The sequence below is a fragment of the Austrofundulus limnaeus genome, unplaced genomic scaffold (genome assembly GCF_001266775.1).
Source record: "Austrofundulus limnaeus strain Quisiro unplaced genomic scaffold, Austrofundulus_limnaeus-1.0 Scaffold159, whole genome shotgun sequence".
NCBI classification, from domain to species: Eukaryota; Metazoa; Chordata; class Actinopteri; order Cyprinodontiformes; family Rivulidae; genus Austrofundulus; species Austrofundulus limnaeus.
The window spans coordinates 951,557-963,205 of NW_013952561.1; the positions used below are offsets into that span (position 1 = coordinate 951,557).

General features: G+C 38.0%; 1 protein-coding gene across 2 annotated transcripts in view; it reads right to left on the minus strand.

Annotated features, from left to right (window-relative positions):
- The window catches only part of nr1h3 (nuclear receptor subfamily 1, group H, member 3), a 20,818-nt gene that overhangs the window by 2,974 nt on the left and 6,195 nt on the right, over nt 1–11,649 (minus strand). Inside the window, exons 2-10 of one of the 2 annotated variants that reach the window (XM_014017019.1) lie at nt 10,733–10,923; nt 8,688–8,770; nt 8,042–8,251; nt 4,618–4,884; nt 4,278–4,483; nt 3,975–4,154; nt 2,305–2,404; nt 1,903–2,016; nt 1,664–1,758 (exon numbers count right to left, since the gene is read on the minus strand). In XM_014017019.1, the coding sequence (XP_013872473.1) occupies nt 1,664–1,758; nt 1,903–2,016; nt 2,305–2,404; nt 3,975–4,154; nt 4,278–4,483; nt 4,618–4,884; nt 8,042–8,251; nt 8,688–8,730 (1,215 nt within the window). In that variant the 5' untranslated portion in view covers nt 8,731–8,770; nt 10,733–10,923. Of the gene's footprint in view, nt 1–1,663; nt 1,759–1,902; nt 2,017–2,304; nt 2,405–3,974; nt 4,155–4,277; nt 4,484–4,617; nt 4,885–8,041; nt 8,252–8,687; nt 8,771–10,727; nt 10,924–11,649 lie in introns of both variants that reach the window. The other variant, XM_014017020.1, reaches the window with a different exon arrangement.

Below are 11,649 nucleotides of genomic sequence, written 5' to 3' on the forward strand. Positions count from 1 at the left end.
AGTGAGTGAGTGAGTGAGTGAGTGAGTGAGTGAGTGAGTGAGTGAGTGAGTGAGTGAGTGAGTGAGTGAGTGATCCCAAGGGGAAATTACAGTTCAGAACACCGGTTCACAAAGTAACACACTTCGGTATGTGCAGAAAGAAAAAAGAAAAACCTCTGATGAGGAAAAAAACAAAACATCATATTATGTCACTGAGAACAGGTGCCCCCAGGTCACGCAGCCATTGACTCCAGCACAGAGCAGTGGTCATCATCATGAAAGGACATCATGAAGAGGCGCTACCCAGTGATTCATTAATCTAACAAACCTACATGTTATTCACAGAGGAATGTAGTAAATGTGTCAAATGATTAAACTAAAAGTTTGACCAGTTTTGGAGAAAAAAATGTTTTAACGTTTACACATCTTAAACAAGTTTTGACAGAATCATGTTTCCACAGTGAGGATTTCCATCTTTCTCTAAACAACAGTCTGTAAACATCCAGGAACTGTAGAGACCAGCTGCTGGAGATTTTGGAGGAATCTTGTCCCATTCTTTACCTTATTTGAACCAATTTTACAGTATTCTGTTGCTGCTGTCGCACAGGTTTTTTTTTAAGTTGTGTTACTGCCCTCAAATTCACAATTGCTTTTTTTTTTCTTAAAAATTTTACAGTTGCTTAGTTTATTGGATGTTTTTACTTTGCTCTATTGTGAATGAAATGAGGATTTATGAGATCTGTACAGCTATGTTCACGCTGAAGAACCTGATCATCAATTCCGGGTTGTTGTTTTTTTTTTGTGTGTGTGTGTGTGTGTGTGTGTGTGTTCATTCATGTAATATTTTAAATGTGACCTCCATCAGACTCCAGTGTGAACTCTCCACAGTGCTCATGCAGTGTTTACAGAAGTACATATGGATGCTACATGTTATGGATCAATACTGAAGTGGTTGTTCAATCAGAACAGATTAAATAATTATTTGACATGCTTGTTTAGTTCACCGTTTACAGCTGAACCTGCCTCTAGCTGTTCTAAATACTTGGATCAATCTGTAAAGCCCCACCTCACTGACTTAAAAGTTGGATGAAATGCAACCAGAAATTTCAAACTTTTCGCTTTGAAAAACAGACATTTATCTGATTTAGACCTACATACTGAAAAAACCTAAAAAGGATTAGTCATGTTCAGTCGGTCATAAAAAAGCATGGGAAAGGGGTTTAAATAAATCAATGAATAAATCAATTAATTAATCAATCAATCAATCAATCAATCAATCAATCAATCAGTCAATCAGATTAGGGCCGTGTTTGCCTGCAGTGTGAATGTAGCCTAAATCAATGCATTCTGTTTTTATTTACATTTTACACACTGTCCCAAATTCTTGGCATTATAGTTGAAAATAAATCAACCACTGATGAACTTAAGAACTAAGTCTATAATTTAAAGTCACAGGATAAGTTTTATTTATATTCAGGTTTAGGGTTTTTATATTTTTTTCAGAGGTAGAGAAATAAAAGGTTTTACTGGACATTAAAAAAAACCTGTAACTCATTTCTGGTTTCTACAAAGTAACATAATCTCAATCCTGACTGAATGTTTTTGTTGTGATGAGGATAGCCAGGTTGAGCTGACATTTTGTGGCTCACCAGAGTAAATGCTATTTAAAGCTCCAGGTACTTACGTTTGGTCTCTTTATCATGATGTAAGAGCGCAGAGCATCCACATAAGGTTGTTGCAGCCGCTCAACCAGATCGTGATCCTGCACATTCGGTCGATCTACACACAGAAAAACAAAAACAAAACAAAGCTTACACAGAGAATGCGATTCTCACACAGCTGACGGATTTAGGAGAAGCATTACTTTACTTTGTGCCATGTATATTGATGAGAAACAGAGCATTGAAGTTAATCAGATCTGACCTGCAGAAAAGATGTTGATAGCAATGAGCAGAGCATATTCGGCCTCATCAAGGTGCAGGTCATTCATTCCTTTTGAAAACTCAAAGATGGGGTTAATGAACTCAAACTGAAGGCCTGAGGGGATAAAATCAGAGAGAGAAAAAATAGAAGATAAATATTGAAAATTGAGAGTGGATAAGAGTTATTTTAAGAAAGAAATTACAACCAGGACTTCATATTTTTTGGCATAAAGCTGTCACAATTTAAAAAATACAAAAGCAAACAGAAAAATTAAAGTTGTCTTCTTAAATATAAACACACCATTACACAGTTGTGTAATTTTCATTTATACCACGTAACATTACTGAGTATAGAAAGGAAGTTTATTCAGAAAAATGTGACAGGATAAATGTGAAAGATCACCTGCTTTGGCAAAATCCTCCTTATTGTAGCTAAAATCCTTTAAAAATGTAATGCTGTCAATGGTGGGATTGTATCTCCGCGAAGTCTCAAGCAGCATAATCTGAGGAAGACAAACATCTATGAGTGACATACTGAAGCCAAAAAGTCTGTTACAACTTCATTTACCTCCAGGAAACACTAAAGCTCAGTTTACACCAAACTGTTTTAAACTGAGGCTTTTCTGCTGCCTTCAAACTTTTGTGTCACGACAAAAGCAATTGTTTTTTCAGAAACCAAAGCTTTCTGAATTCAGGTGGAGGATTTTGGAAGTGACTGGCATTGGTGTAAAAATCATGTGCAGGGATTGTAGAGCGTTCCTGCTTTGATGTATCATCTCTCAAGTATAATCATACTAAAAATACACACACACTAGGGGTGCAACGATACAAAAATCCACGATTCCATTCGGTCCCATATTTTAGTCTCACAGTTCGATATTTTAATACAAAAAAAAATTCCCATGCCTGGAAATGAATAGAAATTAATTATTAACATTTGTTAAACATCAAAATTAGTTTATTAATCAAATGTTGCTGAAACTGCAAGTTCCTCAGCAATGCAGACTAGGCTGAGTAGTCGAACGTAGATCCCCTGAGTCTTCAACACAGAGCATCTTCAGAAGAAATGATAATAAAATAAAATTTTCAAATCTGTATTGTTGGACAAATTGTGTTTAATGAACGATTCAACGCAGATGCATGCATTTTTGAACCCTTCATATATACTTAAAATGCAACAAGGAAATGTACAATGACAATAAAGGCATCATCAATCAATCAATTTATAAATAAAAATTAAAACACTTCTATCCATTTAGCTGAATTTCTGGATCTATATGTGATCAGAAGTTTTTATGGCCCAGGGAAGTAACTGTATTAAAGTATCTATTTGGTATAAAAAGATCAAAGCTCCAGTAACAATTGTAGTCTACCGAGAAAATTTGAGAACTTCAAGAGCACGTTCAAAGAAGTCACATTGCACATTGTGCATCGATTGTTGCTAATATCTCAATGTTTTGTTGAAGACAGTCTGTAGAAACAGAATCAAAAGCACTGATATAATGGCCCTTTTCCACTAGCTCCTCTACATTACGTCTGAACTCTGTTCAGCACAGTTCAGGTGGTTTTCCACTATACTTCAGTAACAGATCTAGTGGATGGGTTCAGTGTAAGATTGGGTGGTCCCACAGTCCGAAAATTGACGCCCCATTTCTTACCAACTGGAGGCGGTTATTCTCCGTTAAACTATTTGCCAGCCACCATTAAACCTAGTAAAAGAAGACAACCTGAAAGGATATACAACACAACAATGGAGGACATGGTAGTGTTGTTATTGCAAATGGCTGATCAGGTTGTTGTGAGAGTAGCTCTTATGATGCAACCAGTGACTCCACCTCCTAACCAGTCAGTGGCTGACAGTCTCCTGACATCATGTTTTCAGGCCAGCATGGTACACTTAGAACTGCAGCAAAGGAGGTTCTGAAAAAGGGGTTGGTTCCATGAATCCTTGCTAGTGGAAAAGTCCTGGAACCACAGAGAGCCAAGTCAATCATGCTGTCCAGGCACTAGTGGAAAAGGGCCACAAGTACATTTACTAACTTAAATGAACACATTAAATCATCAGCAACAAACCTCGATGGTAGACGTTTTCAACAGAGCGATCTGGTCTTCTCGTGTCAGTTCTAGGAAACCAGGTAGCTGCTTGGCAAAATCCACAATCTCCTGAACCGACATGATTGCGAGCTCGGTGAAGTGGGCGAAACGTTGCTGCCGCACTTCTCGATTCTGCAGATCCTGACTCTGTGGCCATGGCTGTAAATGATAAGCAGCAGTCAGGTAAAACTGACCCAAGTGTTTCAGACAAACAGAACTGACATTTGAGGACAAGAACTCGTGTGTGCAGAAACATTTTCTCTCTAGCGCTGTTTTTTTCACCGTCACTTTTGGTCGATCAAGGAAAGACCTCTTGTTGCACTGCTTCTGCATGGCCACCAGCTTCTCGATCATCTCCTGCTGATGTGGATCGAGTGCAGCCACTTCCTGTGGAGGGGAGGGTGTGGCCACCGTAGACGTGCGGGCCGTTTCCTCCTCCTGCTGCTTTTTTAGCTTTTTCAGTCGGATTTGTTCCTCAGAAAGCACACCTGAAGGGCAAAGAGGATGCATACATTACGACTACAGCTCAACCTCTGAGTCAAAGATTAGTTTTTCAGCAGAGCTTCCCCCGCACTGCAACCTGAATTTCCTTCTCGGATTCACTCAGTATGCAGGAACTCACACTGCTCCAGCATGCCCGCCTCCCGACACTTGCGCAAGCGGCACTGCTGGCACTTGCGGCGCATGTACATGTCCATTTCACAGCGACCATTGTTCTTGCAGGAGTACTGGGCACTTTTAATGACACTGCGCCGAAAGAAGCCCTTGCAGCCTTCACAACTCAACACGTTGTAGTGGAAACCAGAGGCCTTGTCACCACATACACTACACACCTCGTTGCCCATCATCTTTGGGGCAGGGCCCTTTTTCCTCTTCACTGGCTGACCATCTATACAGTCAAAAAACAACAAAAAAATGCTTTAATTAATTTGTTAAGCATGAATAATGGAGATTAGACAGCTGTATAGTTGAAAAACATTCAGCATAGTCTGACTTTTCAGAGATAGAAAAACTAGCGCTCTATAATCTGGAAAAAATGTCATAATTCTGAAATAAGTTGAAAAGCACATTTATTTCACAAAAGGAAGAACGGTTTCATCACTCGCATACCTTTACTAAATGACTTGATTGTTTGTTTATAAATGACTTACAGGCAGATTTTTAAGCATGCTACTAAAGTGCTGAATGTTCAGCTGAACGGAAAAAAGTATTTTTGGAAATCCCTAATAAAAATGTAATAAAAAATTACTAACATTTTATTATTCCTTTATAAATGACAAAAATGCAGTTACCACATCAAATGTAGATTTCAAAAAACTAAGCGAAAATGAAAAGGCCTAGTGACCCTTGAAGGAATGCATATATGCGTTTCTTGCCAGAGTTTTAATCCAAGATCATCGTATGTGATGGAATGATAGCTGGACTGGTCAAGCCTTAGAAATAAAGTCAGATCTCGTGTAATATTGCCAGATGTCACACTCACAGTAAGTGTTGGGAATAACTCAGTAACTATCACATTAAGTCATAGCTCAAGATTTGTAAAACTAACTAATTCATATATAATTTAGAATTATGGAAATTGAGTTGACTCCAAAGTGTATTTGGTTGTTTTTGTAGATCAAATCTAAATTTCTCAAAGTTTAGTTAAAATTCTTCCATGAAAAATTAGTTATTGGTTAAGCTATTTAGTAAATAATTATTAGCTAAAGTAAAAATCCAGCGCAATGAGAAGAACCTAAGAATGTATGTTGCAAATGATTGTCAGCTCAGCGTTTCCCCTACTTTTATCCAAGGGGGGCATGTGTGTGTGTGTGTGTGTAGTCCTCACAAAGATAGAAAGACATGTATGTTTATTTATTTATTTATTTATTTATTTATTGACCCTTTATGTTCTGCTCTCGGAGGAGTAAGACACTTTTTCCTTCTCTCCTGCCCTCCCTTCCCTGCTTTGCTGCTTGGAACCTCCTCTACATTTTCACCTGAAACCAGAAATTATGGATATTTTTATTTTTATAGATTTGGTTAGCTGGTCTCTTAATATAATTTTGGAACAAAGTTTTCTTCCATGGGAGGACATGTCAAAGGTGGGACCTCTGTTCTGGATATATATTTGGATTTTGATCACTGGATTTCTACAGATTGGTTTGGTGGTCCTCCTGGTGTTCTGCAAAACAGCGTCGGTGGCTATTCAGGCCATTTCCTGGCTGCCTGACCAATATGAAGGATTGCCGTTCTTTCAGCACTCAGACTATAACAGAAATTTTACAATACCAGACTGACACATGAAGAGTCATGAGCGTTAGACTTTTTATTTTTTTATGGGGTTGTAGATGTACATTTAACAATTGCTTCCTGAGAGCTAAATTAATTGTGTCATTTAGTTTGATAAAAATAAATATCTACATACTGTACATTCTCAATCTCAACAATCATTGGCGAAAATAGTCCTAAGCGGAAGCTCCAGCTGGCGCGCACACACACACACACACACACACACACACACACACACACACAGACACACACACACACACAGACACACACACACAGGTTAAGTCTCCACCATCACCAGCTGTATCATCTGATTCAATGATCTTTCAGATATGTAACTAAGGAGGAAGTTATCTGAAACATCCCTTAGGGAGTTCACTGGAAAATCTTTGCAAACCATCTGAAGTTAATGTTGAAAACATTTGTGAGTGCACCCACAGTTAGAAACAGTCAGTGGTTTTGGTGCATGTATGACAAGTTTGCTCAGAAAATTCCTGATTAGCAAATGAGCGTGCTAATAATGGTTTCTGCTGACTTGAGTACTTGTTTTCTGTTGCTTGGGTGACATTAAAAACACATCAAAATACATAATATATTAATAGCTCTGTTCTGTAGCTGAAGATCTGTGGAGTTCCAGTCTTTATGGATATGTGGACCGATTCATATACCCCTAATTCTAGTAAAATATCAGTAATATAATAAAAAAGAAAAGCGTAAGAAAAGACTTTTCACTAATCACTAAAAAATAATGTGTTTTGCTGCTCTGGGAGGTAAAGCTATAATATCTGTTCCCTAAAGGGTTAATGTTCAGGGGAGGGAGGGGCTGTTGTGTGAGAGAGACCCGTGCTGATGCAGCTTGTGGCTGGGACACRGAGGAGAYGGAGGAGCTGGGTTTTTTTGTGGGAAGCTGCCCCGTCCTGTTACCTTTTTAACGTTTTGTTGAACTCTAAAGAGTTTTTAGATGACTGACTGTTTTTGCACACTGAGAGTCATTAGGATAGCATTTTAGCTTTACTAATTTAGCACATGCTCTGCACGTCGACATCCGCTCTGAGTGAACAAACGAAGCTTAACCTGGTGGGGAAGCATGTAAAGCCTGGCGGCACGCGGTGGTATTTTATTGTTTTTACCGTGAAATGACAAATTATTACCATGGTGAATGTATCACATGCGATAACATATCGCCCATCCCATAATTGGTCTAAAACATCATGGTGTGAAAGGGCCTTTACATAACAAATAGTAGCTGAATAATCATTTTTAAAAAGATTTTCCTAAGCCTTGATCTGTTTTAAACAAAAACACAGCATACACAGTGACACACTTTTTGGACAATGTCCAGCCCTTTTTGAGCTCAACCCAGACAGGACTGCTGAGTATTTCCAGTTGTGAAAGAGCGTATCACGCAGAGAGAGCCCTGCTGTGGAGTGGATGTGTGAACAGAAAACAGGACACAAAACAGCTACAGATGGGTCAGAATGACAAGGCTAAATATGCTAAACTGTAAAGTAAAAGAGACACGTCTTGGGTTGTGACATGTTTGAACATGTCCAAAGGAAGAAAATAAAACAACAAAGAAAACAGGTCAGTCTTGTCAGTAAGCACTGTCACTCCAGTTGTATGAAGACAGACACCACTGATCTGCGCTCAAGCCTACTTCATGTCTGATTCACTCTCATTAATGACTGACAGTAGAGACTTGGGCGATCTTTAAAAATCTGCTAAACAYATTTCCTTTCCTTTGAAGGTAAACACTCATGTTAGTACTTTTCACTCGCCTATGCTGCTGGATGCATCAGCTGCTGCAGGATCCACCTTAACGTCCTTTGGCTCCCCCGGCAGAGGGCTGCCCATCTCAGTCAGTGAAGGACCCTTATGTGGGGGGATGGGGACGTCATCCGGCTGGGAGAGGTCGGTCAGTGCATCGCTCTCCTGAACCATGTAGCCCAGCTGCAGCACAGAGGCCCCGTTGAACACCTTACTCTCATCTGAGCGAGGAGAAACAAAACGTTTTGAAAACAAAGGCCGGTTGTTCAACACCGCTTCCTCTCGTCTTTATTTGTTATAACAGGTGTTCAGATTTAAAATAAGATACAAAATATCACATGAACAGATAACACCTTTGAAAATTCTACATTAAAATCACTTTTTGTTAGAGGTTTGTAAACAAACACAAATCATGTACAGAAGTATATCAGAACAGAGATTAAAGGACCAACTGTTCAAGAAAAGCTAATTTCCAATAAATTTATAACAACAAGAAAGTCAAGAACATTTACTACTAAAACATAAAGCAGGATCTTCATAAAGTTTCTTCAACAGTGTAACAGTAAGAGATTTGTACAACTAAAAATAATATCCTGTCTAGTCAGATCTCTCACTGTGATTCATAAGACATGTATTAAAAAATACTTTTCTTCTCACCATGACCAACATCTGGGATATCAGTCACAGACAATGTGGACATCTTCTGCACAGCAGCTTGTCATTACGAAATCAACGTGTACCTGTGGAAAGAAAACATGAATATCAGTTACCTCCGTGCCATTATGTTGTACACATTTTATTAAAAAACAAAATAAACAAAAGAAGAAAAAAAATCACAGCCAATTCTAGCAAAACCAGGTTTTCTTTAGATTATAAAAACGGATCTTTACAGTTTTGTTAATGTCAGGCACAAACGTCTGAATGTTTTGAAACAGTTTTCATCTCATTTGATCACAGATTAAACCATGATAAGCAACCTGTGCTTCCTTATCATGTATACTGTCAGTTASCAAGTCAACAAGACTTGCAGGATTTTTTGACAAATGGACAATGAGATTCACCTCTATCTAGCATTCCTTGAAAGAATGTATATCGCCTGCCGTCTGGGATGCCAAACAAAGCTCTGAGATCTATTAGCACTTAGAGTATGTGTTCATGATGTTTCTCAGCTGCCATAACACCAAGTGTTAGTTTAATATCTGCAAAAAAAGACTGCAGTATAGCCATTTGCTTTTATGCCTAAGGCTGTCTAGCGGTGATGATCATTTTAAATCACACTAACTCCCAATTTTAATCAGTTGCAGATGAACACGGATTACTTGCTGATAATGTTCGTTTAATCTGTCCAGTAGCTCATGAGGTATTTTGCTAACACAGACACACGTTCACCCACCTTTCATGACAGGTGATAGTACTTCAACAACACACTTGGATAAGAAAAGTAGGTGTGACTAGCCTGAGCCCAAATCAGGATGTACATGACATCAGTGCCAAGAGTTTAACTCTGATCTTACACAGCATTGTTAAGTTCTTAGAAAGATTCGAGGCGTATTCAAACAAACACTGCCGACAAAAATGTGCGTAACAAAACCAGCTGGATGTAAAAGCAGAAATGAAAGTCTATCATGTGCCACAGGGGGATCCATTTCAGGAAACTGATTCAGCAGACACACAAACACAGTTCTTGGCTATTCTTAACCAGCCTGCAGGGGAAGAAAAAAAAACACTCAAGCGGTTTGAAAAATGTAAAAATCGCTCTTTTTTTGCTGTAATATACAAGAAACAGAAGCTGCTTTTACATAATATTTGACAGAATATATAATTCCTAAAAGATACCAGGTTATAAAGTTCATTTACATGAAATTTTAAAACTCGTTATGACAGTGAAACATAATTTTGGAGAATTTGTTTTTGTGAAAACTGTTATAGATGAATATAAATGAAATGGATGCAGGATCATTTTGGAGACTTTTTTCACACAGACATAAAAAAACAATCCATTTATCATCAAGTACTTTTAAAAATCATTTACAGGATGTTTACAAGCGGGGAACTTACTGATATGAAATTTCTGTCGGCTTATAGCACAAACATTCCATTTATCTAGTTCAACCCTACAAACGATATCATTATGAAACGTCTATTTTTGTTGTTGTTGTTTTGCTTCTTGGTTTGTCTTTAGGAAAAGCGCAAATTTATCAGAAACAACAAAAAATGTCAAACAAAATTTGACTTGGAGAAGCCAGAGCCTCTAAAGCAGATTCTCTGCTGAGTTCCTGATTTAGTTATTAATGGTCATTATTTTTAAAGGAACAGAGCCCTGACACCTGCGTGTTTACAAACACTCAACTGATGTGAAATTATTCATGACATTAATATAAGGTTCCAGTAAGACCTAGAGTCGCAGTGCTGACAACAAACGCAAGACTTTTCTACACTCCTAAGTAAAACAAATAAAAACTAAGAATAAAAGAAAATAAATTAGAAAAATAGGATTATTTTATAGGAAAATTTACGAAAAAAAAAAACATAAATAAACCACATTCATTAAACAACAATTACCCACTGATAAACAAATCCACCAAACAGAACTCATAACTTTTTGCCTCCCAAAAATAAAAAATCTCTGTTAGAAAACATCATTAAACTGAAATTTTGTTGACAGAGATAATGTGGCAGGCACGGTGTTGGACTGACCTTACCTCTGAGGGTGATGTCCTAGTTATTGCCRGTCCATCATGCCCATGTGAGTCCTCGGTCTGTGAATATCTCTGAGTTGATGGAGGACCAGCTTATTGGATGTCAACCCGACCCCTGTGACTTATTGCAGAGGTTTTAATGACTCGATATCTTGAAGACGGTGAGTAGGAAAGAAGTCGCTTTCTACAAAGCCCTATGGGAGACRAGAGGGAAAACAGAGAGGGAGGAGACAGGGTGAGAGAGGGAACACCAGAGGTTACTATAGGTCATTTGTTGTTCAACTCCTGAACCACTGAGCTGCTCTTTTCACTTTCTTTGAGTATTTAGGCAGCCAATTTCAAACATATCATCAAAACATTCTGCAAGCTCTCCTCCATTTTTGTAAAAATAAAAAAATAAATAAAAAATGAAGTGATCCACTGCTATACTCACTGCTCRTGCTTTTCCAATAAGAAGTGAAATATATATATATATAAAATTAGAGTTATAAGCAGACATTGATATTCAGTACTTATGAACTACAAACCCATTTCTAAAATGACGAAAAAATTTCTCCAAGTTCTTTATACCAGGAGATAAAACAAGCTCTAATCTGTCCTGCAGACAACAGGTGCACTAATTAGAGATGTGTTTTATTGACTGAATTTGCTTTCTTTGGTTGTAAAGTGTTGCTCCCTGGCATGAAGCTTCACACTATCCCACCCCAATCTGGCTGGTAAAGTCCAATGTTCCCTGCATCTTATCGGTCAGTCACCTTTGTCTGTGTGCCTTTCATAGACTGCTGGAAATAAAAGCACCAACAAAATCAATACAGCAGTAGGAACAGATCTTTTTTTTTTCTTTTTTAAGATCTCACCAAATTATGTACTGAAATCTTTTAAATGTTATTGCACAACAAAATACACACACAAATTATATA